This window comes from Pseudopipra pipra, chromosome 7 (genome assembly GCF_036250125.1).
Source record: "Pseudopipra pipra isolate bDixPip1 chromosome 7, bDixPip1.hap1, whole genome shotgun sequence".
Classification (NCBI taxonomy): domain Eukaryota; kingdom Metazoa; phylum Chordata; class Aves; order Passeriformes; family Pipridae; genus Pseudopipra; species Pseudopipra pipra.
In genome coordinates, this window is record NC_087555.1 from 35,992,411 (window position 1) to 36,016,259 (window position 23,849).

Here is a 23,849-nt window from a genome sequence, read left to right on the forward strand (position 1 = left end):
TTGCTGTCTGTATGCAACACTGTGGGGTCAGTTTAAAAAAAAAGCAAACCCTTTCCTTTTTTTTTTTCTGCCTGCAATTCAAGAGAGCAAATAACTGCAGTTGTATTTTATTACTTCAATTATTTGCTGTAGCAGCTTGTGTTACATCAATGTTTTAACCATATAATACTGCAGTCTAATGGGATTGATACCTAAGTGAGAGAAATTGTACCAACAGGAGGAAGGCACAGGGCAAAGGAGGAGGGCAGCTTAAAAAGGAGGCTTTATGTCAAGGCTTTCCCTTCTTTAAGAGAAGACTTTTTAGCTTGTTTTGCTCCTCTGAAATTATGAAACTGATTTTGTTTGCAATCTAGTAACAGAATTGTCCCTAAACTGGCTCCTGCATGATAAAGCCCCAAGGAACTAACAAGTAATTCAAAGGTCTCCAGTTGTATATTCACTCAGCAAGATTGTTTTATTATAACCAGGATCCACACGGATCATGGATGTAATTATACAGCAAACTGACTTCTTTTTGTCTTTGCTCAAACAATGCTCCCTGGTTTGGGAGGAATGACATATATGTAAATGAGAGCAAAATGTGAGCATTTGGTTTCATAACACAACAGAACCATACCTCTTGGATCCTGAGCTGCTCCAGCCAGCCTGATCCAGCTCTCTCCTCATGATTCCTTCATGCACTCTTTTTTTTGGTGTTAGAGGTGATGTATTTCAAATAACTGAAAATTCGTGAGAAACAGATATTGCTATCAGAAACTGCTTTCTCATGCTTATTCTGCTTTGTAATGAATATAGGCTATTTCTTCCTATAATTCCTGCTTTATTGATACAAGCCTCTGTCCATCAAGACAAATGGAGACTGCTCTTTAAGGATCTGAACAGATCTTTTCTGTGGTCAATAGTTGTTCCTTACAGTTGAGGAAATGGCTCAGTGTTTTGTTATTTTAGGGCCTTCAGCTTTATATATTTGCAAAAAGATGTAAATATACAAATTTTCTCTCAGGGTTTAAAAACAAAGAACAGGAACTTGTTCAGTTTCCCAGATTATGGGTTGCTTACAGGTGATACTGTGGTTCTCAACATTACCATGCAGCCCTCCAAACCAAGGGTAAGGTGATGGGTCATCTCTGAGATGCCTTCACTCAGAAGATTAGAAAGTCCTCAAAAGACAAGGGCTATTCCATGCCCCTTTTCTCCACCTCCCCAGGAAAAATTCCCCCCGATATTTCAAACCATATGTTCCTATTTGTCAGCCCTGAGCTGACATGGTGTTACGTGACATAACGCGCCAAAGTAGCTGCCACCAACTGGCTTTCCCGTGCCAGCAGCAACCACACAATGGTGTTGGAGGTACCACAGCTTTTTGTTTACTTAGAAATGAAATAATTTTGATGAGTGTATGGTATCAGTTAGCAAGTGTTGAGTTCTTCATGTTGATACTGCTCATGTCGACTTAAATGGAAAACGGATCAGCTGAGAAATCTTTAATGAGAAAAGTTCCTGAGTGTACTTGTAGTGATGCCCTGTGGAGCCACTAGAACTAAAAATCTGTCAGCATACTTGGTAGAAACTTTGTTTCGTGGTTCTCTAACTCATATGATTGAGATTAAAGTGAACAAAATCTTGGCACATAGTTTGGCAGGAGAGAAGCATTCCTGTGTTTGTGTGTGTGAGACAGAGACAAAGAGAGGGGGAAATTTAGCAGCCACTCATTTGGTGTTAAATTATCAGGTGTTACATATTTTTAATAAACCTTAGGAGAAAGATAAGATACATCCTTCTCTACTGAAAACTGCTTTCACTTAGCCCATAAACTTAACTTTGAACAAGCTGCGCGTCTCCTCTGACCACTGAAAACAAAAGCATTCAAATTCTCCAGCCCAAATAAACTGCAAGACAGACTTGAATCCAAACAGGAAGGTGCTGAAAGGGTGCTCTTTAAGCAGACAGGTTTTCCTTCTTTACCACTAAACCAGGGGAGTTCACAAAACATTTTATTCAATGCCCTGATCCATGACCTGCAGGACTGTCCTTGCAGGAGTGGTTGATCTCTGGTCATAACCAGCACTAATCCAGTGACAGAGCTTTGTGCACAGGAGCACTTCTACCATCAAAATATTTTTTGAAAATATTCAAAGCCTCATGATATATGGATGTTTGAAGAGTATCTGAATTTGCACACTAGAAATGGTTCACAATAGTGCCTTTTATTATCTCCATTTCAGTTGCATTTTTGTGTTCTGATACATCATACATTAAAAACACAAAGTCCACAGCTTACAGTAAGTTTCTGCTAGAAACTTTGCAAGTGTCTTGGATGTCTCTATAGTAAATGTTATTAATAATTATGGGAATTTTCACCAAGGAAGGAAATTAGATATGGAAAACCCTGTATGCCAACTTTGTCTTTCCAAGCCCTCAGAATACCAGAGGGTCTATGTGAACCCTAGTAAAAGGGATGAGATTGAATTTCTACCTTCATTACATCATTCCAGGTCACAGTCAGCATTAAGATACAAAGACAATGATTCAAATCAAAATTCTTCCCGTAGCTTCAAATCTTAAAACAATTATCTTCCATGAAAATATCAAATGATACTCATATTTATGCTTTTACTTATGCCAAAATTCAGCTAACAGATATCCAGTGCATTTTATTGCCAGCAACTAAGGTTTTTCTTATGAGAAGTCAATATTATTATGTATTTCTTCCGTGTGTCAGTTATGTTTCAGTTTTATTATTTGTATTTCATTGAGATTTTTTAATTTGCATATTTCAAAGTAAGAAGCAATTTGTTCCTTTTCAGACTATACTTAAACAACCTCTTTTGGGGAGTCCCTGAGCAATTCACATGCAAGTTTTGTGCTATTTTAGTGTAGCATATCATGGTATACATGTCAAACCATGGCATGAAAACTAAGCAATTGCTCCTGTCAGAGCAATGAAGGATGTACTAGTCTCCTAAGTTTTAGTACTTATCACTCTGAAATCCAATTCAGGATTTTCATGGTTTCTGTAGATACCTTGAGTACACCATTTGCTGAATGTTTCTTTAGTAATGGTTCAGATTTTGCCCAAAATAAATGGAGGCAAAAAAAAAAAAAAAAGCTTTTAAGTTACCTAAACCTGTTTGGGGGAAGAAAACATAGTGGAAATGACAGGGGGAAAAAATATAACTGCAGATTCCTGTGGCTAAGATGGCAAAATAGAGTGGGAAAATATGTAAGCGCAATAGTTTTGTGTCCTATTAAAATTAATGTCTCTGTTGTTTCACATAGTACTGCTTAATGTCACTGTTTCATAACACCAAATATGAATTTTGCAAAAACAAGAGAATTTTACTCACTTCTTAGACTGGAGATTCATCACACAAAAGAATGAGTAAGAGCATTCACTGGAATCCTATGGTTTTCATCATTATTGTGTTTTTAAATGTGTGCAATGTACACCAGGAAAAATGCTACTGAAGTAAAAGTCATCTATGTATGTTCATACACACACACACCTTTGTATTATCCCATTTTTATGTTAGGCAGATATGTCATGCTAAGAATTCAGTAAGTTGGTGTTAGATAGCTGTGTTATACTTATCTCCCAAGAGAGCCCCTGGGTTTTCCACACAGCCATGGACTGTAACACCCAAAGGTGTCTGATAGTGTGCCTTAGGCTAAAGAATCTAATTTTCAAATGTTTTCTCCCACTTGAAGATAAAAAGTAAATGCAAAGATAGATGCCTACAACGCAGTATGAGTAAGCAAAGACTGTTGCCAGCTCCACATTAGAGCCCCAACTCTGTTTTTAGAGCAGGGTTGTGCACATTCCTATATTAGAAACCCAGAATAGAGCTGGTTTAATTTCTAACTGCAAGACACAGATCCAGCCTTCTGTGTTAAGCAACAAAACAAGTGCTACCAAGTGTCTTGCTGATATTTCTTTAACGATTTTTGAATTATAACAGTTAAACTCTGTGTTGACATCCTTCCCCAGTGATGCTTAGCAGCTGGAGGACGTCCCCACAGGTGGTCAGGTAGGACCTTGTCCAGGAGAAAACCTTGAGACATTTAAGGTTGAGCAGAGCATAGCTTCAGGTTAGAAAGGAATGGATCTGCCGTAGAGAAGAGTGTTGGGCCTATCTGGCCTGTTCAACTATATCTAAAACCAAAATATTATGGAAGAAAGAGTCGTGTGGCTTTCAATTTTGATCCTATATATCCCTATTCTATATCTTAAACTTTCTATCCTGATACCTATCATTAAAATAAATAAATAAATAAATAAATAAATAAATAAATAAATAAAGCTATCTGTTTGGCAACCAAAGGTGCTACAGTCCAGAAAATGGAAACTCCTTACCCATTTTGGCTGAAGATTATGTTTGCCCACATGTACAGTTCTTCCACTTCCAACTGTTCAAAGTCCAACAAGCAGTGGTACTAGTCAGGATGGGGAGGTGGCATTGCTGAGGTCTAATTTAATGTCTCACTGTTGTGAAAGACGGGAGAAGATTTGTCCCTACTGTGCACTAAATTGTCTTTAAAAACAGCATTGGGAACAAGGGATGTTTGCAGAATTGTATCTGTCCCTTAGCTTTTAACCACAGTTCCTACTGGTGTCAGTGGACCTGACTGGAAGTCCTATAGAGTCCTACAAGGAGAGTGGGACCCCCCAAAGTGCAATTTCCTGCAGTGTTCTGATGTTGCTCAAAAAGCACAGGCGTGATGTTGGTGATGATGGATCCCCAAATGAAGCACAGTTCAACCAAAGTGGGAGGATTTAGCAAAATGCATAAATTTCTTGTCTGCTACTGTCTGTAACAGGCAGATCTTCACAGTGAGCCTAAGTTACAGCTGGCTTTTGCTGGAACAGTTTATGCTCTTGACCCTCCTGGGTTGTATAGCCAATAGGGAGTTGTCAGGCTACATGTGTTTTTAAACTTCTTTCAGCTAAGTCAGAAATCCAAAAGCAAAATACAGCTCTCAGCAGTATCATGTGGAGTTGTGACACTCCCTGGAGGGCTCGGGGTCCATAAACCAATGAATGGATTACAATGAGGCATAAATGTAGTATTTTCATCCATGACAGATATAATCTTGAGCCTGTATTTTTCATGTTACTTAACTCTTTCATAACGTAATGTGTGACAGAAAATGTCTTATAATGCACATTGCAGTAAATATCAGTCAAGTATGCTTTATTGCTGAGCTCTACATGTTTCCAGAAGTCAACAGGCACAGCTGGGATATAAGAAATGGCAATGTTGTATATATTTCTTGAACATACAAAATACCTTGGCTCTCTTCTCCCCCACCCTCCACATTACATCCCCAGCTGTTCTGATCATGTCACACAGTGGATGAGTTTTTCCATCGTCAGCTTCTCCTAAAATGATAACCTTTATTCAGGCTTTCATCCTCCCCAAAAATAGACTGTATTATCCACATTGTCATCACATGCAAATTAGACTATCAGAGCATATATTTTGTGGCACAGAATAATAGAAATGGAAGGTGGCAAACAGCCTGTTGGTAGCTGTACCTGGCAGAAAATAGTGCAGGTAACATCCATTGATTTTCCTACAAAAGACTCAAACCCCTCCTGTCAATCAACAAAGTGTGTTCTGGCCCCAATATCAGAGAGGTAAGAACTGGAATCTGCAGATCTCTGGAGACTTGAAGCTGTTTGTATCCCAGGAGATTTGCTGGTGAAGGACCATTCAGCTTTCAAGGATTCTCAACACTCCCAGTAGACCTCTTATAAAACCATAGAATGGTTTGAGTTGGAAAGGAGCTTACAGGTCATCTTGTTCCAACCCCCCTGCCACGGGCAGGGACACCTTCCACTAGCCCAGGTTACTCCAAGCCTGGTCCAACCTGGCCTTAAACACTTCCAGGGATGGGGCATCCACAAATTATCTGGGCAACCAATTCCAGTGCCTCATCACCCTTTATTATTCTTGGTTAGGCATGAAAAAAATGCACCTTATCAAGTAGCAGAGAACCAGAGACATCTTATTTTATTTCAGATGAATTAAGTATCGGTCAGAATGGACCTTCTAACCTGTATGTGAGAAGCAGTAACTGCAGCAGATGAGAGAGAATAGAAGTGGTGAAGGAGGTATTATAAGAGAAAACAAACAAGCAAACAAAAAAGAAATAAACATTCCCAAAATTAAATACTAATGTGGTTCAGAGAGAGAATGTCTACTTTCAAACATTTGGTAATTTCAGATATTATAATGTGTTGCATGAAGGAAGACAATGTTATTTCCTTTTAAACTGCCATGCCATTTAAACCAGCAAGCTGGTGTGTGTACTGGAGGTCTGTATTTGATAGGGATTTTTTCCCCTTTAGCATAAACCTTGTTGATTTAAAAAGTGAACAAAGATGAATCAGGTGGTAAATGTATTCATGTAATCATTTTCATTAATAAGCTGTTATAAATAATAGAGGGAAGGTTTTAAGTGTATAATTCTCTGTCGCACAATTGAGATTTTTCCACATCTTCAGCAGTAAGTTAATTAGAATCACCTGCATTTTCTTGGGCGGACACCAAATGGATTGCAAACAAAAACAGATTAAAATAGCTGTAGCTCATGGCATACAGATGACAAGATTCACAAAGAGGACAATCAGGCAATGAAAACCTCCTCTTTTTCAAACATTTTTAAAGGAAATTCAGCTCTTGTGAGTCGCTGTAAAAAGACGTTTGTAAGTGTTTCGCTGAAAGACTAGAATGGCTTTGTTTCTGATCCCATGATGAGTGAAAGAAATGTTTAAGAAAGATCACTTTACAGAGAGATTCAGACTGAAATGTGATGACCGTGATTCAAGCCAAGCCAAAAATTACAGCTCAGAATTAAAGGGGATGGACGTGGCTTGGGAATCCATTTTCCCACATTCCTGAATCTCAATCATCCCAGCCAATGTTTAAAAGAAAATACAGTGGAAAGCAATGAGGTCACTTTGTTTAGCTGCAAGAAGTGGGACCAGTAGAATGGTAAAAGTATATATTGGAGGTAACGGCAAAATTACAGTGAGCACGCTGCGTTCATTCAAAACAAATAGTTTGAAAGCTTAGTTTTGCTTCTTGTTACAGGCAGCCTTCTGAGTTAGTCTTGTTGTTCCTGGGGCTTTTAAACCATAAACTTCTTGAATGTCAAAGCACAGCACAATAGAGAAGAAGAGGAAGGCATAGCAAGCTTGATTTGGGCATTAAACAGCAGCCCCGCGTAGCAGTGAACTGTGTGCTCATTTAAATTACACTTGCTTTGTACTGTCGCTGCCCTTATTTATTTGTATATAAATATCTAAGTGGAAATTCTACCATCAAGTGATGTGAAACAGAATAAAGTATATCATCCATCATATTCACTTGTTACTTATTCTCAGTATGTAATGCTCATATTCAGTGTTGTAATTGCTTCCATTAAACAGTTTCTACAGGGTCTTGAAAACAATAAGATCTCAGTCAAGCTTTTCTCCTTTCATTGCATCTTGGAGTTATTACTGCAAGAAAAAATGAGATTCTCTTTTTATGTAGGAATGCCCCTCATCTTCTTGATATTATTGCAGTCAAACATAGAATTATTTCTTGTTAGATAATTTCCTAAAGAGATTCACCAAACCTCATGTCAGACACCTCCAACAGAGCCATTTCATAGCCTGTTAAGAACCAGTACAATTTTTCCTCTCCTTTCTTTTCCCCTCTGTCTCTGCCTTTACTAAATTCTAAAGCAGTGTTGGATTTCTACCGATCAGAAAATAAAGAAAATCTTGTTCATGATACCTTGAATTCAGGCTTGTCTGTCACAGGTCCTTCAGCTGGGCAGTGCTGGTTGGGAGTCTTCAAATCACACGAAACATAGTGATGGAGAGGAAATTTCTCCATCCTCTCTTTACTATCAAGCAGTGATATTTAATGTTTCACGTTACTTGCTTCGCAACCAAGTGCAGTGCTCTACTAGAAATCCTATTTGTAGCCCATGAAGAAGTTCAATCTCTTCCCTCCTTCTTTGATACTCTTTTATAATTCAAGGGATCATATTAGTCCTCTTTGTTGTAGCACTGAGCTCAGATATCATGTTCAGCTACTTATTTAAAATAAACCTCAAGTCCTTTGTATCCTACATCCAGAGTACACCGTGTGCCCTGTGTTTCTCCATACAAAACCTTGTTTTGCCAAACTGTGGCCATTTAGGGTAGTAGTTCAGCTCTTCTGTAACTTTACCTGTCCTTATCATCATTTAATATCTCCCTGATCTCTGTGTCATCTGCATATTTTGCCAAGAGAATTTTTTTTTCTCATTGTTCGTCTCTGATAGAGGTATTAGATGGCACCCGACTGAGAGCTCCAATCTTGAGAGCCAGTTATGACCTTGCTAACTGATATCTCCCATTAACTACCACATTTTGAGGTCTGTCATTGAGCCAGTTTTTAATCCATGTAATATATGCCCAGTTAATTCTATAAAGTGCAAGTGCTTTAATCCAAATGTCATGTGGTACTAAGTCAAAAGCCACACGGAAGGCCAAACATACTATTTCAACACCATTGTCTTCATCAACTAGACCTGTAAAAAATTCAGTCCTATCAAAAAATGAAACAATTTTTCTAAACAAAGCCCCGATTTCCATGAGACTGTGTTGGTTGAGATTAATGATATTTTGCTATGAATTATTTGTTCAGAGTGTCCTGAATTAATAATTTAAGTAGACTGTCTGTGACTGAGGTCAGTCTAGCCAGCCTCCAAGAACATCCCTCTTACTGCTTTTACAATATCAGAATAGCTCTTCAGCTTAGTCACTTCCAAATATTTCTCTATATTTTATTTGCGAATGAGAGACACAAGTATATCATGGGCACCAATGTAAACAGACCCTTTTTACATCAGTGGTTATGGTTTTGTCCCTCAGATTGACTTCCAATATCATCCACTGTTTGGTCTCCCAAGTTTGTTTATCCTCTGTCTGTTAGAACTATTTAACATGACATTTGCATGGCACCCACTTCCATAGTAGCAAGTACCTTCCCTGGTCAGGGAATGGGACCTATTTTCATACCAGATGTTTGCTGGGATGTTGTTTTAAGCCTTAAAATGTGATCCTTTGCTGGGAGGAGTACAAGAAAGGGTAGTTCTGGCAATCAAAGCAGCAGTTTTTTCCAGCAGAGCAGAGCCAATCCCGGTGCTGGCCTCCAGCACCGCTCTGGGAGCTTTAGGGCACGTTCAACCCCACCCATCGCCACACCAAAAAGCAGGACAGGGATGTCAGCAACACTGTGTGTGCTGTAACTGAAATTTGCTTCATTGTTCTCATCATCTTCACCTCTGATTTCCATGGCATCAGACAAAAATGTTATTTTTGCATTCGCATTCACCTGAAAATCTCTGGGTATATTTTATCACCCTGTACAAACACAGTATTTTTAATATCAAATTTTAACTTGTCAGGTTTATTCTTTGCTGCTCTTCATGATATTCTTTCTCCTGGCATACAAATACTTATCCTTTTGTAAATTTTTACTTTTGTTGCACATCGTTTTGTGTTTTTCATATTATCTTGACATGGGTATATTTGTTGCATTCACTCACTTCTGCTTCTTTGAACGACTTCTTGCCTCACTTTTGTGCCCTTAGTAAACCTTAAAAAAAATTGTTTATAAATCAGATATTTATGGTAAGATGTATATGAAAACACGAGGAAAGAATTATAGTTTTAGGGAGAACATACCCTGATAATGACCTCTTAAATATTTGTAAAGATAGCCCTGGGCATCTGAGCCCACAAAATAGTTTATAATACAACAGCTTGATTACATAATGATACTTTAGTTTTAAAACGTATGATCTTTCTGTTTATGGGAAGGCATAATAGGCTCCTTTGAAATACAATAGTTTTGCCCTGAACATAACTGATTTTAAATGAAAGGACTAACTAAAGAATGCCTTTCTTCAAGTTTGTACTTCACTTTGTTGTTGAATCCAGCACGATGGTTTCTCTTACAAAACAGGCCTGGGGACCACACCTATTTCAGGATACATTAATTGTGAAAGTTCCGTGGGTTTCAGCGCAGGAAGTTACCTAGTACTGTTTAAAATGGTATGTTTTAAATCCTAAATCTTGTTAAAAACCAGAGAATTTTCTGTATATCACCATCCCCCCTCTCCCCACACATAGAGAACTTCTTTTTTATATTCAGTTTGAAGATATTGTCAAATATGGATTAAGATCAGACAGAATAAATGTGATTTGGGAGAGGGGTTTGTTCTATGTGAGAGAAAAGAATTAGTGAGAATGTTTAATTCCCAACAGTTCATAAATCACCAAGACAACTTCAGCCAATATCAAAATCTAATATTTTAAAACATTTCTTTCAATAAATATATCACCTAAACTGCAATCTTCTCCTGTGTTTTTAATATTTCTCTGCAACACCTGGTTCCAGCTCAAACTGCTACTAGGTGTGACACTGACCTGCATTTATGGTTACTTCCATTTTGGGTAGAAATAAGAGTGTAAGAAATGTTTTAAATAAATGTTCTTCTACCATCTTCTGTGCAGTGCAGAGGGCCCATAACATTCATTATTTTTCGTGAATCTCAACCAAGACTGAGTCCTGTTCAATTTCAACTTTCTCATCAGGAGTACCTGTTTAATTTTTTAAGATAAAATAATTAAAATTTACTATAGTTTGGCAGCTGAACTGACGTATTCTTGAGAAAGTTCTTTTCCTATATTTCTTACACTAGTACAAACTATAGGGTGGAAATACTGAAGTCATTATCATGCTTTTGCCTATAATTTCTAGTTGTGGGTCCATCCTGTTCTCAGGTTCCTCATTAAAACAAACAGAAACAGAGTTGGAGACTGGAATATAAAGCAAATAAAATACTTGTTCTCCTTTAGGGCAAAATCCAGTGATCCTTCCCTGATAAACATCCTTACAAAACACAAGAAGGTCACTCTATAGTGAACTAAAATTGACTATATTACAATGAAGGGGATTTTTTTCTGAAATGTTCTTTACCACTATACTTAAACTCCAGCACCAGATAGGAAACTCTGCAAGGCTTTTGTTTCATCTTGTTCCCTCAGTATTTATAGCCTGCCGTGAAGAAACACTGACAGCAGTGCAGTGATGTTTTATTCTTGATAGAGGTGCCCTTAAAAGTGAATTTGCTTTGAAAATTGTTCATAGAATCAGGATATTAGAACTATAAAGATATATTTTTCTCTCTCTTTCTCTCTCTTTCTCCTTTATGCCTAACTGGATTTCCAAAATAAGTTGTGAACAATCCAGCTAAGATAACGTGGTCATGAAAAGGATGTCCAAATCCACCAATTTGCATTGGTTTGGTTTGGCTTAACTTTCAAAGTTCTTGGAGCAGAAAGTTGATGGCACGTGAACACTATAATTGGCTTGATATTCTTGGATTTTATTTTTTTCATTTTTTTTTTATCTCTGCCATATTGCATAGTGCCCAAATGAAATGCTAATCAGACCTCATTTCTGGACCAAAATAACCATATAACAATAATAATGCACTTGTATACTTCATATTGCAAGATGTAATATCCACCAGTTGACAACATAACTTGTCATTCTCACTTGATTTAGATGATTTATGCAGGTTCCAAATTGATGCTCTTAATGTGAGACTATTTTACCCAAAGTGACATGAATTGCTTTCACTTATATATATGCAATAAAGTTAAGAACTGAATTGAGTTGCATCCAAATCAAAGTTAACATTCTGTTTGGGGGCTTGTCTTTTTCTTACTTTAGTTTATTTTTCTCTTTTAATTTCTGGTTTAGTCTTCAATTTACATGATGCAATTCTTAATCCCCTACCACAAGAGTCCCACAGTCCTATGCTGGGAATTACTCTTTCTCTCTCACTCACCCCTCACTAAAACAGAATTAGACTCTTCAGATTTAGGATAGAATTGCATTACTTAAACATTTTAGTAATTTCCATTTCCTCATATGTTATACATCCAGCAGATGGATAATTTCCAAGTTTTCTTGATTACCAGATCCTTTTTAATTTCTCTTAAATAAACTTTTTCTTTATCCCTCTGTAACCAAAGGGGAGATCTTCCTGAAATGAATCATCACTCTCCGTATCATGTTGCAGGACACCCACAGGTGCAGGGTAGAAATCTGATAAAACACTCAGATAAGCAGTGCAGAATTATTATTAATAACCAGATAAGGGAATTATTATTAATTTTTAAAACAGATTATTTAATGCAAACCAAAACAGGATGTTGCTAGCTAGGAAGGACATAAAATAAAAACTGTATTTTGTAGAGAAGGAAAACAAACATGCAAACAAACAAAATACTTTAGTTGCTTTCAGACTTCATCAAAAGCAAAAGTATATCTTTTAAAATGTTTTAAGATCAGTGAGGAATACCTCCAAGCAGTTGAGTCCACTGGCCCTGGCACTTGTGTGCCAGGGCATGATGCAAGACTCAATAAGGACTTGAAGCTCAGCTTCTTCATCTTTAATTGTTATTGCAACTGGGCTTCTGGGCTTTTGGACTTATTATCACTCTTCCCTACAGTTTCAGATTTCCTTTTTGCCCCACCCCAACTTGGTAAAATATTCCCCCTAGGTACATTGTCAGGAAATATTTCCTGAAAATTTTTGGTTTTGACAAATTAGCGTTTTCCAAGAGAAAGGCTTTCTCTGAAATTGCTTGCCAAAAGCTAATTAAAACTTGTGTTCCGAGGGATAAGAACCCTTAAAAAAAATTTAGTTTGTATAGATTCTCTTGGCTTCTTATGTACTTGCAAGTTTTAAATGTGAAATGACAATGTGCAGTTTAGTGGTTTTGATTTTTGAGCAGGGAGATCGGGTCATTATTGCACAACAGCTAATTCTCCTGGAAAAGGAGAGCAGTTCCCATGTGCTTTGAAATGCTACAGCTATGCAACCGGGGCTGGAAGTGCTATTTTAAACACTCATATCAGCAGAGCTTGCTGTAGGAGATAATATGTCACAAAAGGGAGTATGACATCTAGTTTCACCTAGAAGATAAACCTTGAGTAGATATGCAGGGAGAAACAAGACTGTCGGCTTGTCCTTGAAAAGAATGGCCTATATTAATGAAGAAATGTACTCCAGGGCATATGCTATTTGGGATATTTAATTTCATCTTCAAACCTGTCTGATCCGCTATGAAGAATATAGCGGAGAAACTGTAGTTGTGTGTAGTCTCACGCACGTCATGATTTCAGGGTGGGCACCTCACCACTTTATTTTCAGAAGGGTCACAGCCTCAGAAACTCATGTCTGAAAAACCCAGACCCCAGACAGAGAAGTTTCCCCGGCACTATTAATACTGACACCCCCCGTTTCAGCAGGGCTGGCGCAGCATCGTGCCCGTCCCAAACAGCCCTTCTCGATGAGCTCGAGAGCTAATTACCTCTTCCTTTCCTGTCACACTCAAACCCCCCTCGCAGAGCCATATTCTGCTGACAGAATTACAAGATAATTATAGCTAGGTGTTTTGTATTCACTTAAGTTAATCTACCACTTTTATTTCTCGTTGTTGCTTTAATCAGGCAGGAGGCACTTCAGTTGTTGTCAGGTGGATTATTTTTCAGTCGTTCTCTACGCTGCTCTCCTTCATACTTGTGAGGGTGCTTCTGGCTTCCTGACAGACGTACAGAGAAAAATACTTCTATGATCTAAAATGAAATATGTGTTTCTCTTTCAGGTCTAGATGTTGATGGAATATACAGAGTTAGCGGCAATCTGGCAACAATACAAAAGTTACGATTTGTTGTCAATCAGGGTAAGTGATTCCTCCACCCTGGTAATGTTTTGTTTAGTACTTAACTGTCTCAGATGACAGTATTTCAGGATCTGCTATACATTAGTGGCATAGAATGATGAGCTGTGTTTTGGAAAAGAGAGGAAAGGGAAGGTAGAAAGATATTGCGCAGAGGGAAATGTCAGCTAGGAGAGAGGAAAAAGAGCAGAGTAAGCAGAGGAAAATAGTAGTTAAACTGGAGATGAGAAACAAACAACAAACAAATCTAAAAATACAGGAGGAAATGGAGACATGAAATAAGGTGGCAAAAAGCAAAGCATATGTAGAAACCAAATAATCAAAGTGAGGGGGAAAGAAAATGATTAAAAGGAAAAATAGCAGATTGTTTGGATGTTGAAAGTTAAACAAAACCAAAAGTAGAACAGGGATCCAAAGGAAACCAGCAAAAGAGAAGAAGGTGCTGAAAAGAACTTAAAAGGAAATACTAAAAGTGGAGTACTGGCTCTGCCAAAGTAGGTGGAAGATTTACCACTGATTTTGAATAAGAAAAGATTTGACCCTAGAAAATGAGAAGAGGGATGATGAATATTTTGGGGACTTGTTAACCAGAATTAGAACCATTCTGTACATATTTACTGAATGTATTTCCACAGAGTCTGTGTATGATGAACATATTTCCACAAATGTAATCGCACATTTTTCACCCATGTGGCCTAAACAAATCTAACATTGATCAATAGGTACTATTACAGGTGTGGAAGTTGATATTGGGAGTTAATTAGGATGAATGACAAATACAGTCATCTCTCCAAATGGTTTACTACTTCTGGCAAAGACTAACTCTCCCCACATTTAAAAGCTTAGCAAATATCATCAGTGATAGTGAACTTGATGATACTACTAAGCAAGAAAATAAAATTAAGTTTCTCAGAAATTAGGAAAAATACAAAATCTTAAATTGCATTAGACTTTTGAATTAATCAAGTATAAATGTGAGGCTGCTTCAACATTTTGTCCTACATTTTATTATTTTTTTTTATAAGTTACCTGGAGACTGTTACCAGAACTGCTAAATATTGTGTATTCTGTGTGGAGGTGATAGCTGGTGGAGAACAGCTTCCTCAATTAGCTTTGCACTATACATAAACTAAGACTTTTGACTCAAATATTCTCATGAAATTGAGAGATAGGAGAGATGCAAAAATATTCCCACCTTCAAGTCTCCATTTACATCTCTAGGGAAAGTTTCAGGGGAGTAGTAGGTGTTTGCCACCTCCTCAGATGCTCCAGATTAGTCTTGTCTTCAGCTGAAATTGGAGGATGAACTCTGGTTTATGAGGAGTCAGTATTTATGCCAGTAAATTCAGCAAGACTGAATAAATCATCATTTACCAATCAGCCTCATGGTTTTGGTTCATTATTTGGGTTCTCTTAAATTTACAGTTGTTGGGTACTTGTGTGTCAATAATGTAGTCTGCCTTGGCTTTCAAATAACTATACACTGTATTTTGTTTGGAGACAGAGAGGCACAAATGGGATTTTCTATCCTTCTTCACTGCCTGGGATTTTTGCTCAGGAAAAAACTGCGCCATAAAAATAATGGTCCTGTCTGTCATGTCTTGTGGCATCCAAAGGTTAACATGCTTGAGGTTAACATTACTGCTCAAGTTTTCACCTAAAACAGATGGGCTGATGCTGTAAAGCTAGACAGAAGTCTAAGCTGGCTTTTTGAAGCAGAGAGGTACCTTTTTCTTCTGGTTTATACTACTGTGAAAAATTAATATGTAATGGTGAAGATAATAGTACATTAAAGCCACTCTGGCACTGGGTATTTGAGGTACATTGCAAGAAATCTGTCTACTGAGTGACCAAAGGAATTCCAAAGAAAACTAATGCCCCTGGAGGACTATGTTATCATCTTATCAGTTGTGATAATTACTGTTTCTTGTGTTGGTCTTTATTGCTACAACTAGGGCATTCATGCATTTTATATCATGACAGAATGGCTTTTCAATGGGAAGTGAAACTCCCCTTGCACATCTTTTAAAATCCCAGCTGTAAAAAATTTCTAGCCAGGTCTGTACTTAGGTTTTGCTCAGGTAAAAGCGTGCAGAAAAAAGTTCGACTCCTGTAAACCCTAATGCCACTTACAGTCCTCAAGGCTGAATCCAACAGCATGGAAGGGAAATGGGACAGCCCAGCATTGCAGTTCCCACAGAATAATCCAGTAATTTTTGATCAGAACATTCAAGAAACAACACAGATACCAAGAATGCCTTTAAGACAGCCAGTCACTGTTTGAATTGTTTAAATACACTCTTTCTCTGTGCTGGGTAGGAACCTGCAAGCAGGAAACAGCCCACTGAATCATAGTGTACCTGAAAAATGACATAGGGACGTGGGGAAGCAGGATTTATTTAATATGTGCTTGGGAGGGCAGTAGCAATCTCCACCAAACGTCCCCAAGAGCCTGAAGTCTCCTGTTAATTAGGTGCTGAGGTCAGCAGCAGTCAGATGCTTCATGAGGGAAAAAAAGTTACTAGGAAAAGTAGTATATGCTCCCAGCCTGCATCCCCTATCAGGAATAGTGTGGCCAGCAGGACCAGGGCAGTGATTCTGCCCCCGTACTGGGCACTGGTGAGGCCACACCTGAAGTGCTGTGTCCAGTTCTGGGCCCCTCAGTTCAGGAAGGACATGGAGGGGCTGGAGAGTGTCCAAAAAAGGGCAACAAGGCTGGTGCAGGGTCTGGAGCACAAGTCCTCTGAGGAACAGCTGAAGGAGCTGGGGCTTTTCAGCCTGGAGAAGAGGAGGCTCAGGGGAGACCTCCTCACTCTCTACAACTCCCTGACAGGAGGGGAGAGCCAGGTGGGGGTCAGGCTCTTCTCCCAGGCAACCAGCAGCAGGATAAGAGGACATGGTCTTAAACTGTGCCAGGGGAGGTTTAGGTTGGACAGCAGGAAGAAGTTCTTTACAGAGTGATCAAACACCGGAATGGGCTGCCCAGGGAGGTGGTGGAGTCACCATCCCTGGAGGTGTTTAAGAAGAGCCTGGATGTGGCAGTGCCATGGTCTAGTTGACAGGGTGGTGTTAGTCAGGGGTTGGACTCGATGATCAATGAGGTCTTTTCCAACCTGGTTGATTCTGTGATTCTGTGTGTCAGATAGATTTTTAGGCGTCAGCAATTTTGTGATTTCCCTGTCACTTGGAGTTCTGCTGTGGGATGATGGTTAATAACTGATTCCACACATCCCTGTCTCTCTGTAATTATTGTGACCTCCTTGGGTCAATCCCTGTACCTTCATTTTTCAGTATTTAACAGCGGGAAAGTAGTATTTATATACATGATTTTGCAACAGAGTTTTTTTTTTTATTGTAGTTTAGTTAAAGTTTAATTTAATTATAAATGCAAACAAATGTTCTGACAAAGCCTATTTGCATTGCAGAGATTGACTGTACAATTAGTTCTACAGGCCAAATACTTCCTGCTTGCTTTGCCATTGTGTTACACCTACATTTATGGGCTATAAATAATATGTATCACATTGAAAATTAAAGATCATAGAAGAGACTCTAGGCTGGCTGCCATATCAAAGTATTTTTTATTAGAAAAATCATTAATTAGAATATAGCAAAGCTTTATTTGGCTCCTTTTCCTATACTGTTAATGTCTGCAGCATCAGAAATGAAATGAGAGAACTGGTGAATATGAAAGGGAAAGAAATTACCAGTTGACAGCTTTATCATTAAAGAAGAATTAGCAGTAAAAATATTTAAAAAAAAACAATTCTAGAAATTTTGGAATGAGGATGGGTTTACAATTAAAAAAAAAAAAAAAGCCCTGTATCTTTTTAAGTTCTCTGAATATACTTTGTGTTTCATTCTCATTTCTTGAGGTAGGCAGCTCCTGAAGAGGGTTTCGACCTTGCCAACATGAGCATCAGCAGAACAAACTACCTTATTTACTTTATCCCTCTCGCAGAGTTTTCTTTTTCTATAAAAGTCTATTGATATCACACCTTTTTTGCTTCTGTGCAACAGGATTATCTTTTATCTATGATTTATTTTCCCATTAAGAGCTGAAAAGATCAGTTGATCATAACAGGATCAGGCTATAACATCTCTCAGCACTTTCTAAACTCTAAGTCATCATTTTTCAAATCACTGAATCAAGGCAGTAGAAGCTGCTTGGACCAAACTGACATCAGGAAATTCGTACTTTTCTTAGTCTACAAGCACTGAAAAATTTTGGTTTTAGAAAGCAAGCTACCAGGCAGTCAATATTTTTTGCTAAAAACCTACAGCAAAGGCTTCTACAATAGCTGGAGACATTAGACAGAGATATCTATTCCTCTCATGCTTTCCATAGTATTGTTTAAGGTTTATAATTGAAAGTTGGGAGAAAAAAAGCAAACTAGAAACAGACATTGTACTTGGCAATTTTTAGGGATTTTATGAAAAATCTGGAGGAGTTTTGCTTATCTTAGGCAAGGTTTAATAAGTTAAATACTTTACGTGTATTTATGAGGATATTCTTTTAATTCACACCTATGGGAAAAGGGATAAAATACTGTTTATGGGTCTGTTAAGCCCTGTAAGTGTACTGGCAGTTCCAGGGTATGAGGATGCTGCTGAAAGCTCCATTATTTTGGCCCAAAACCCCTGGCTGGCTCTGACAAGGGCCCCAGGGCCACAGGCAATGCTGGGGGTGCCCCAGGTGGGGCTGCTCAGAGTCATTAAGGCACCACTATATAAAAGTGAGGACAGGTGGGAGATGCTTTTCAATAGCAAACTTCTGATCTGACAAACAAAATGCCAACAGCAAGGAATAAAGTGCATGAGAAACAAAAACACAAGAAAAGGGGAAGACTTTTCATCCACCAGAGTGTTTGTAAGTAAAAGTGAATTTTTTCTCTGCTTTGCTTGAGGCCATTATGTTGATCATAGAATCCCATAATGGTTTGGGTTGGAAGTGACCTTAAAGATCATCTCATTCCCACTCCCTGATGTGGGCAGGGACACCTTCCACTGGACTAGGTTGCTTCAAGACTGGTCCTGCTTGCCCTTGTATACAAGGTGTGGTACCTTTACAATGTGGTGAGAACCTTCTTTGTGCTAAACCCTACAGGTTCCCTGTCCTACTTACACCCCCTCTCCCAGAAATTCTCAGTTAATCCATGCTTGGAGACCAGGGATACCTCCTTCATTCCTCATGTGCTTGTTGGGTGGAAGGGCATTGAGTTTCTGTGACTGTCAAACAAGCAATTTTCATGAGTCCTAAATTAACTGGAAAAAAAATGGAGCTATAAAGGGTTCATAACACATTGCTGAAACACTAGGATTCTATCCTAATGCATATATGTTCAGGGAAACTAACCATAGAAATACAAAGTTCAATACTTATTGGTTCATTCAGTAAGTGTTGGTTCATGCATAATACAAGAGAGTTCCTAATTGTCTTTATATCCAATGCTTTGTTTGCAAAATGTTTGGTATTTGCTGTTCAGATGACCTTTGCATCCCTTTATTTCATTTGGAATACCTTGTGTGAGTTAACTGCAAAGCACCATGGACCATCCAAAGGTCAATTACTGTGTTTTTATAGCTCTGTTACTATACCTATATACCAAAACAGGGAGAAATGTATGAATTTCTGCAGAGGATAAATATTACATTATTGTGGAAAAGTACTTTTCTTGTGGAACATGGAAAAGAACAGCCAAAGATATCCAAATACTTCTACGTTGAGGGGAAAAAAAAAAGGTGAATTTAATCTTACCCTGCTGTTACCTCGAGGTAACAAAATCCATTTGGGCAAAAAAAGAATTAATATATTTCTGTTGTTTCTTCTACAATAATATAGTGAGGTATGATTCAGTTTGAGAAAAAAATTAAAAGTAAAATTTAAACCAGAAATACGTGAACTGATTGAGAATATTTATTAACTAAATAATTTAATAATAAAGAAAATGCCTACTTGATTAATTGTTACAGAGTAAAAATTACAATAAAACTGTCTCGATCAGTGCTTTGCAGAAGCACCATTACTGTCTGTGCAGTTGTTTAACAAGGATTTAATTGGAAAGATAAGTGAATGCACATTTAAAAGTATTGTTAATTTGCTTTATAATCACCCCATCCTTCACAGTATTGACAGCACCAGGCACAAACCCCTTTCTCTTTTACAAGTATTATTTTCCATATGTGCACAATAAATTCTGAAGCAGTAATTGGAAATTTTATGGATTTCAACATACCTAGTGTTTTGAGTTTATAGGTGCCATATCCCTTCTCCAAAGGTAGCTCGTAGGTGGTATTTTAAGTAAAATCATTGCTTTTTTATTACCTATAGGCTGTTTTGGAGGTTGTGGTGTGGTAGTTTGTTGAGGTTTTTTTGGTTTTCCTTTTTTTTTCATTCCTGAGAAATATCTAATTCTAATTCACTTTTCCTTTCCATTTGAAATATCAACAAAATCTTCACTTCGGCATTATTCCTGATTTAATAAACAACAGCCGTCAAAACCAGTAATCTTCAATATGCTTATATTCCATCTGTACTTATATTTATTGTTCTAAAATGACTTGGATTAATCTAATTGACAAGTAATAGCCCCGACCATATGAGCAGCTAAGGATGATACCTTTAACCAGCAGGATTCTTCAACCTAACTGACATGTTCTTTATCAATGAACTAGGAGAAAAGAGGAACAAATATTGGGACTTTTTTTTTTTTTTTAATATTACTGATTCTATGAGCTTGCTGGGACCATATGTCTGAGCTTGGCTATCAGGAATCACAGAGGTTTCCTGGATGGCTCTGCCTTGGAGGGCAAAGCCTGTGGAGATGACACAAGAGTGAAGCTGCCTTTGAAAGGGAGCCTCCAGGTCAACACAAATGGGCTGGGTGGTTTTGAAGGAAGCATTTAGAAGAGAAAAAAAGTGGGGGGAAGAAAAGGGAGGAGGGAACTGAGTGAAAAAAAGGGGAAAAAGGAAAAAATAAAAAAAAAAAAGGGAAGAGAGAATCAGCTCCTTTTCACAGCTTTATTCCTTTGAAATGAGAAAAATAGGGAGAAAATAAAAAAAACAAGAACAATAAAGAAGAAAATAAAAAAAAAAAAAAAAAAAACAAAAAAAAACCCAAAACAAAACAAACAACAAAGAAAAAAAACCAAACAAAACCCACCCCAAACCAACAAAACTTCCCATTCAAAGCCACCCAAATCTTTCCATTGAACAAATATCTCCATTCCAAAGGCAGCCAGAAGCTCTGATCCTGCCCCTAACAAAGGCTCTGTGGGCAGAGGAGAGCAAGTCCTCTCGCAGCTCCCAGCTCCCAGAAAGTAGCTACAAACATGGCAGTCTAAGAGGATTGTTGTGGGCTTTATTTAAAAATTGCAGCAAGGATCACTGGATAAAAAGAGGGATTAGTTCCCTCTTGCAGTCACTTTATGTCTGTGGGTCCTCAATTTCTTGTGTGTATGCTTTAGTGAGATTTCCCTTTATATCCTGCCATCTCATACCTTTTTAGGTGTTTTGGGAGGTTATTGATTGTATGTTTCAGAGCATCCTTAGAAAGACAGGAACATGCCTTGGTTGGGTGCTGACCTTAGAGCCACCCTCCAGCCTTGGTGTCATTTGTGTGATCGAGTACAGCCCAGGCAGCAAAGTCTTCCTCGTGTCTGCCAGCAGTTATTCATGTGACCGGTCTCACTGAGAAACCAGTAAGAGTGATCCAAAGTTCACGATGGAAATATCAGGCTCAAACTGGGTTACTTGCTAGCTGAGAACCAAAATGTCTTGAAAGCCTTGAGTCAAAAATAGTTTTTTCTTTCTTTTTCACACTTCCCAGGCAAGCACAGAAAATAAAATGGACTGAAGCAATTTTCAGAAATAATTATAAAACAGCTTGCTGCTGGGTTAAGACCTGCATATGCCAAGCTGTAGCCAAGAATTTCAGGTTTTTTTAATTTTTTTTCCAAGCTTTAAAACTCTGAAAACAGAATACTTTAATTGAGCCCACAGTAGTTGCTGAATCAATTAATATGTGCATGTTACCGATGTGGGTTCTTCTTTTTCTCTCTGTGTCTATTTTAAGCTACAGAACATTATACTTTTTAATTATTATTATCATCATCATCATCATTATTATTATTAAAAAGAAGATGTGATTTCTACATCCTATCCTTGACTTTCCAGAGCGAAAGGGGGACAACTATAGTACCTCAAACAATGATTTGTAAATATAAGTCAGATGACAAAATCTGATGGACATACTAATTTTTGCAACAATTATTTGAATTTGAAAAATTTTGAATTATTTTGTATATAATGCACATTGTATCACAAAAAATTGATAGAACTAGAATGTTAACATATTTGTGAAGAAGAAAACAAAACAAAGATATTCAGAATTCTATATTTTATACTACCCAATCTGTAGCTCTAGACACTCTAAAATTTCTCTAACCAGGGGTATTGTCATATTTTTTTTTCGTGTGATGAATAAGTCAGTAGACTGGGGCAGAAGAGGCAGTAGAATGGGTTAGTGCGGTCAGCCACAAACATACCATGGATTTTATGCATGTATTGTATGATCAAGCATTTAAAACATGCCTTTTATTCCTTTTCTAACCACAGCACTATTTGCGTTACAATAGCGTTGTGCTTAGTAACACTTCAAGAAGTTGAAGAGCTTCTTGATAACCCCTCAAGGAGTGTTATTTACAGAAGGACTGTAGGTTTGCACGCCGTAGGGAGGGATTGCCTTTTTTTGGGGATGCTCATCGTTGTCATGGGTGACTCTTTGTTTGGGCTTGTTGTTCTGATAGCAACGCTACAGGAAATGCCATTCCACGGAGCTCCAAAATAACAGGGAAAGGAAATAAATTATCGAGTCGTTTGTTAAGAGTATTAGCAGGAAAACTTTCCACCTAGGATTTTTTAGGATGATGGAGTCATCTCCAGAAGCCGGGGATTGCCAGGCTTATTTACAGATAAACTGAACCAAGTGTCAGAGGTATTTTGCACAGGATGATCTTGAGCTGTGAGGAGGTGGATACCCTGGAGAACTAATTTGCATAGTTCCTACTTATAGTTGGTCATGCTCAGTGTTTTACAAGACTGTGGTGTGGCCTAATATTTGGGGTGGTTTTGTCCCTTGTGGTCAATATCTGTAATTCTGTGGTTTCTGTGTAAAAGCAGATGGCAAATACGAGCTTGCAACAGGCCTGCAACGAAAAGGGTGGTGTTATATATGGATATACATTACATAATAGTCTGCAGGGTGACATGGGATGAGAAGTTACCACACCATGGAATTAGGCTCTGTCATGGTATTTGTGGTGTTCTGTATATTGAGAATTGGGGAAACCATAAATGCTATGGTAGATACAAATGCTGTCAGTAGCAAGAGATTCTGGTTGGAGGAGACTTTGCTAATGCATTTAACTCCATTGCTTAAGAGTGCTGGGGGTCAAACTGGAAAACACTCACGTGAAAGATATCCAGAAGGAAAAAAAAAAATAAAAGAGATAAAAATCTAAATTATAACTTCTGTGATAATGGAGAACTTTTGCTTTTGTGAGGAAACCTGTGTTCTTATATTGACTGTCCCATTTGTGCATACAGCATTTCTTAGAAATACATTCCTGCTGAAAACATAATAGTCTTAGAAATAAAAATTTTCAACTCACTCATAGTATCATTTTTTACAGATTTAGGATTGACTATTCCTGTCTTTTTTCTCTTATTATTTTTCCTTTTTTTTGTTTGTTTGTTTTTAAATACTATTGTGTAAAAAAATTCAGTGAAATTTTTTGCATGAGCAAATTGTCAGAGTCCTCGAAAGCATCTTCCCTTAATACATTCTTTTTGGCATTTTGGTGTTGATTCAGTTACCTAATCACTGTTATTTAGTGCCACTTGAGAGGATGCTGAGTGTCAGTGATCTTGGAAGGCTGGTGGGTCTAGCAGAGGGTATACAGGGGAGCTGTGCCCTTGGAAATTGAGTGCTAGAAGCTGGGTGAGACGCCTTAGAGCATTTAAGAAGCATTAGATGCCTGTATC

At 37.9% G+C, this 23,849-nt stretch overlaps 1 protein-coding gene across 2 annotated transcripts in view; it reads left to right on the top strand.

Moving 5' to 3' along the window:
- The window catches only part of ARHGAP15 (Rho GTPase activating protein 15), a 331,924-nt gene that overhangs the window by 210,572 nt on the left and 97,503 nt on the right, over positions 1-23,849 (top strand). For both annotated transcript variants that reach the window (XM_064661638.1, XM_064661637.1), the window contains exon 11: positions 13,730-13,807. In XM_064661638.1, the coding sequence (XP_064517708.1) occupies positions 13,730-13,807 (78 nt within the window). The remainder of the gene's footprint in view (positions 1-13,729; positions 13,808-23,849) is intronic.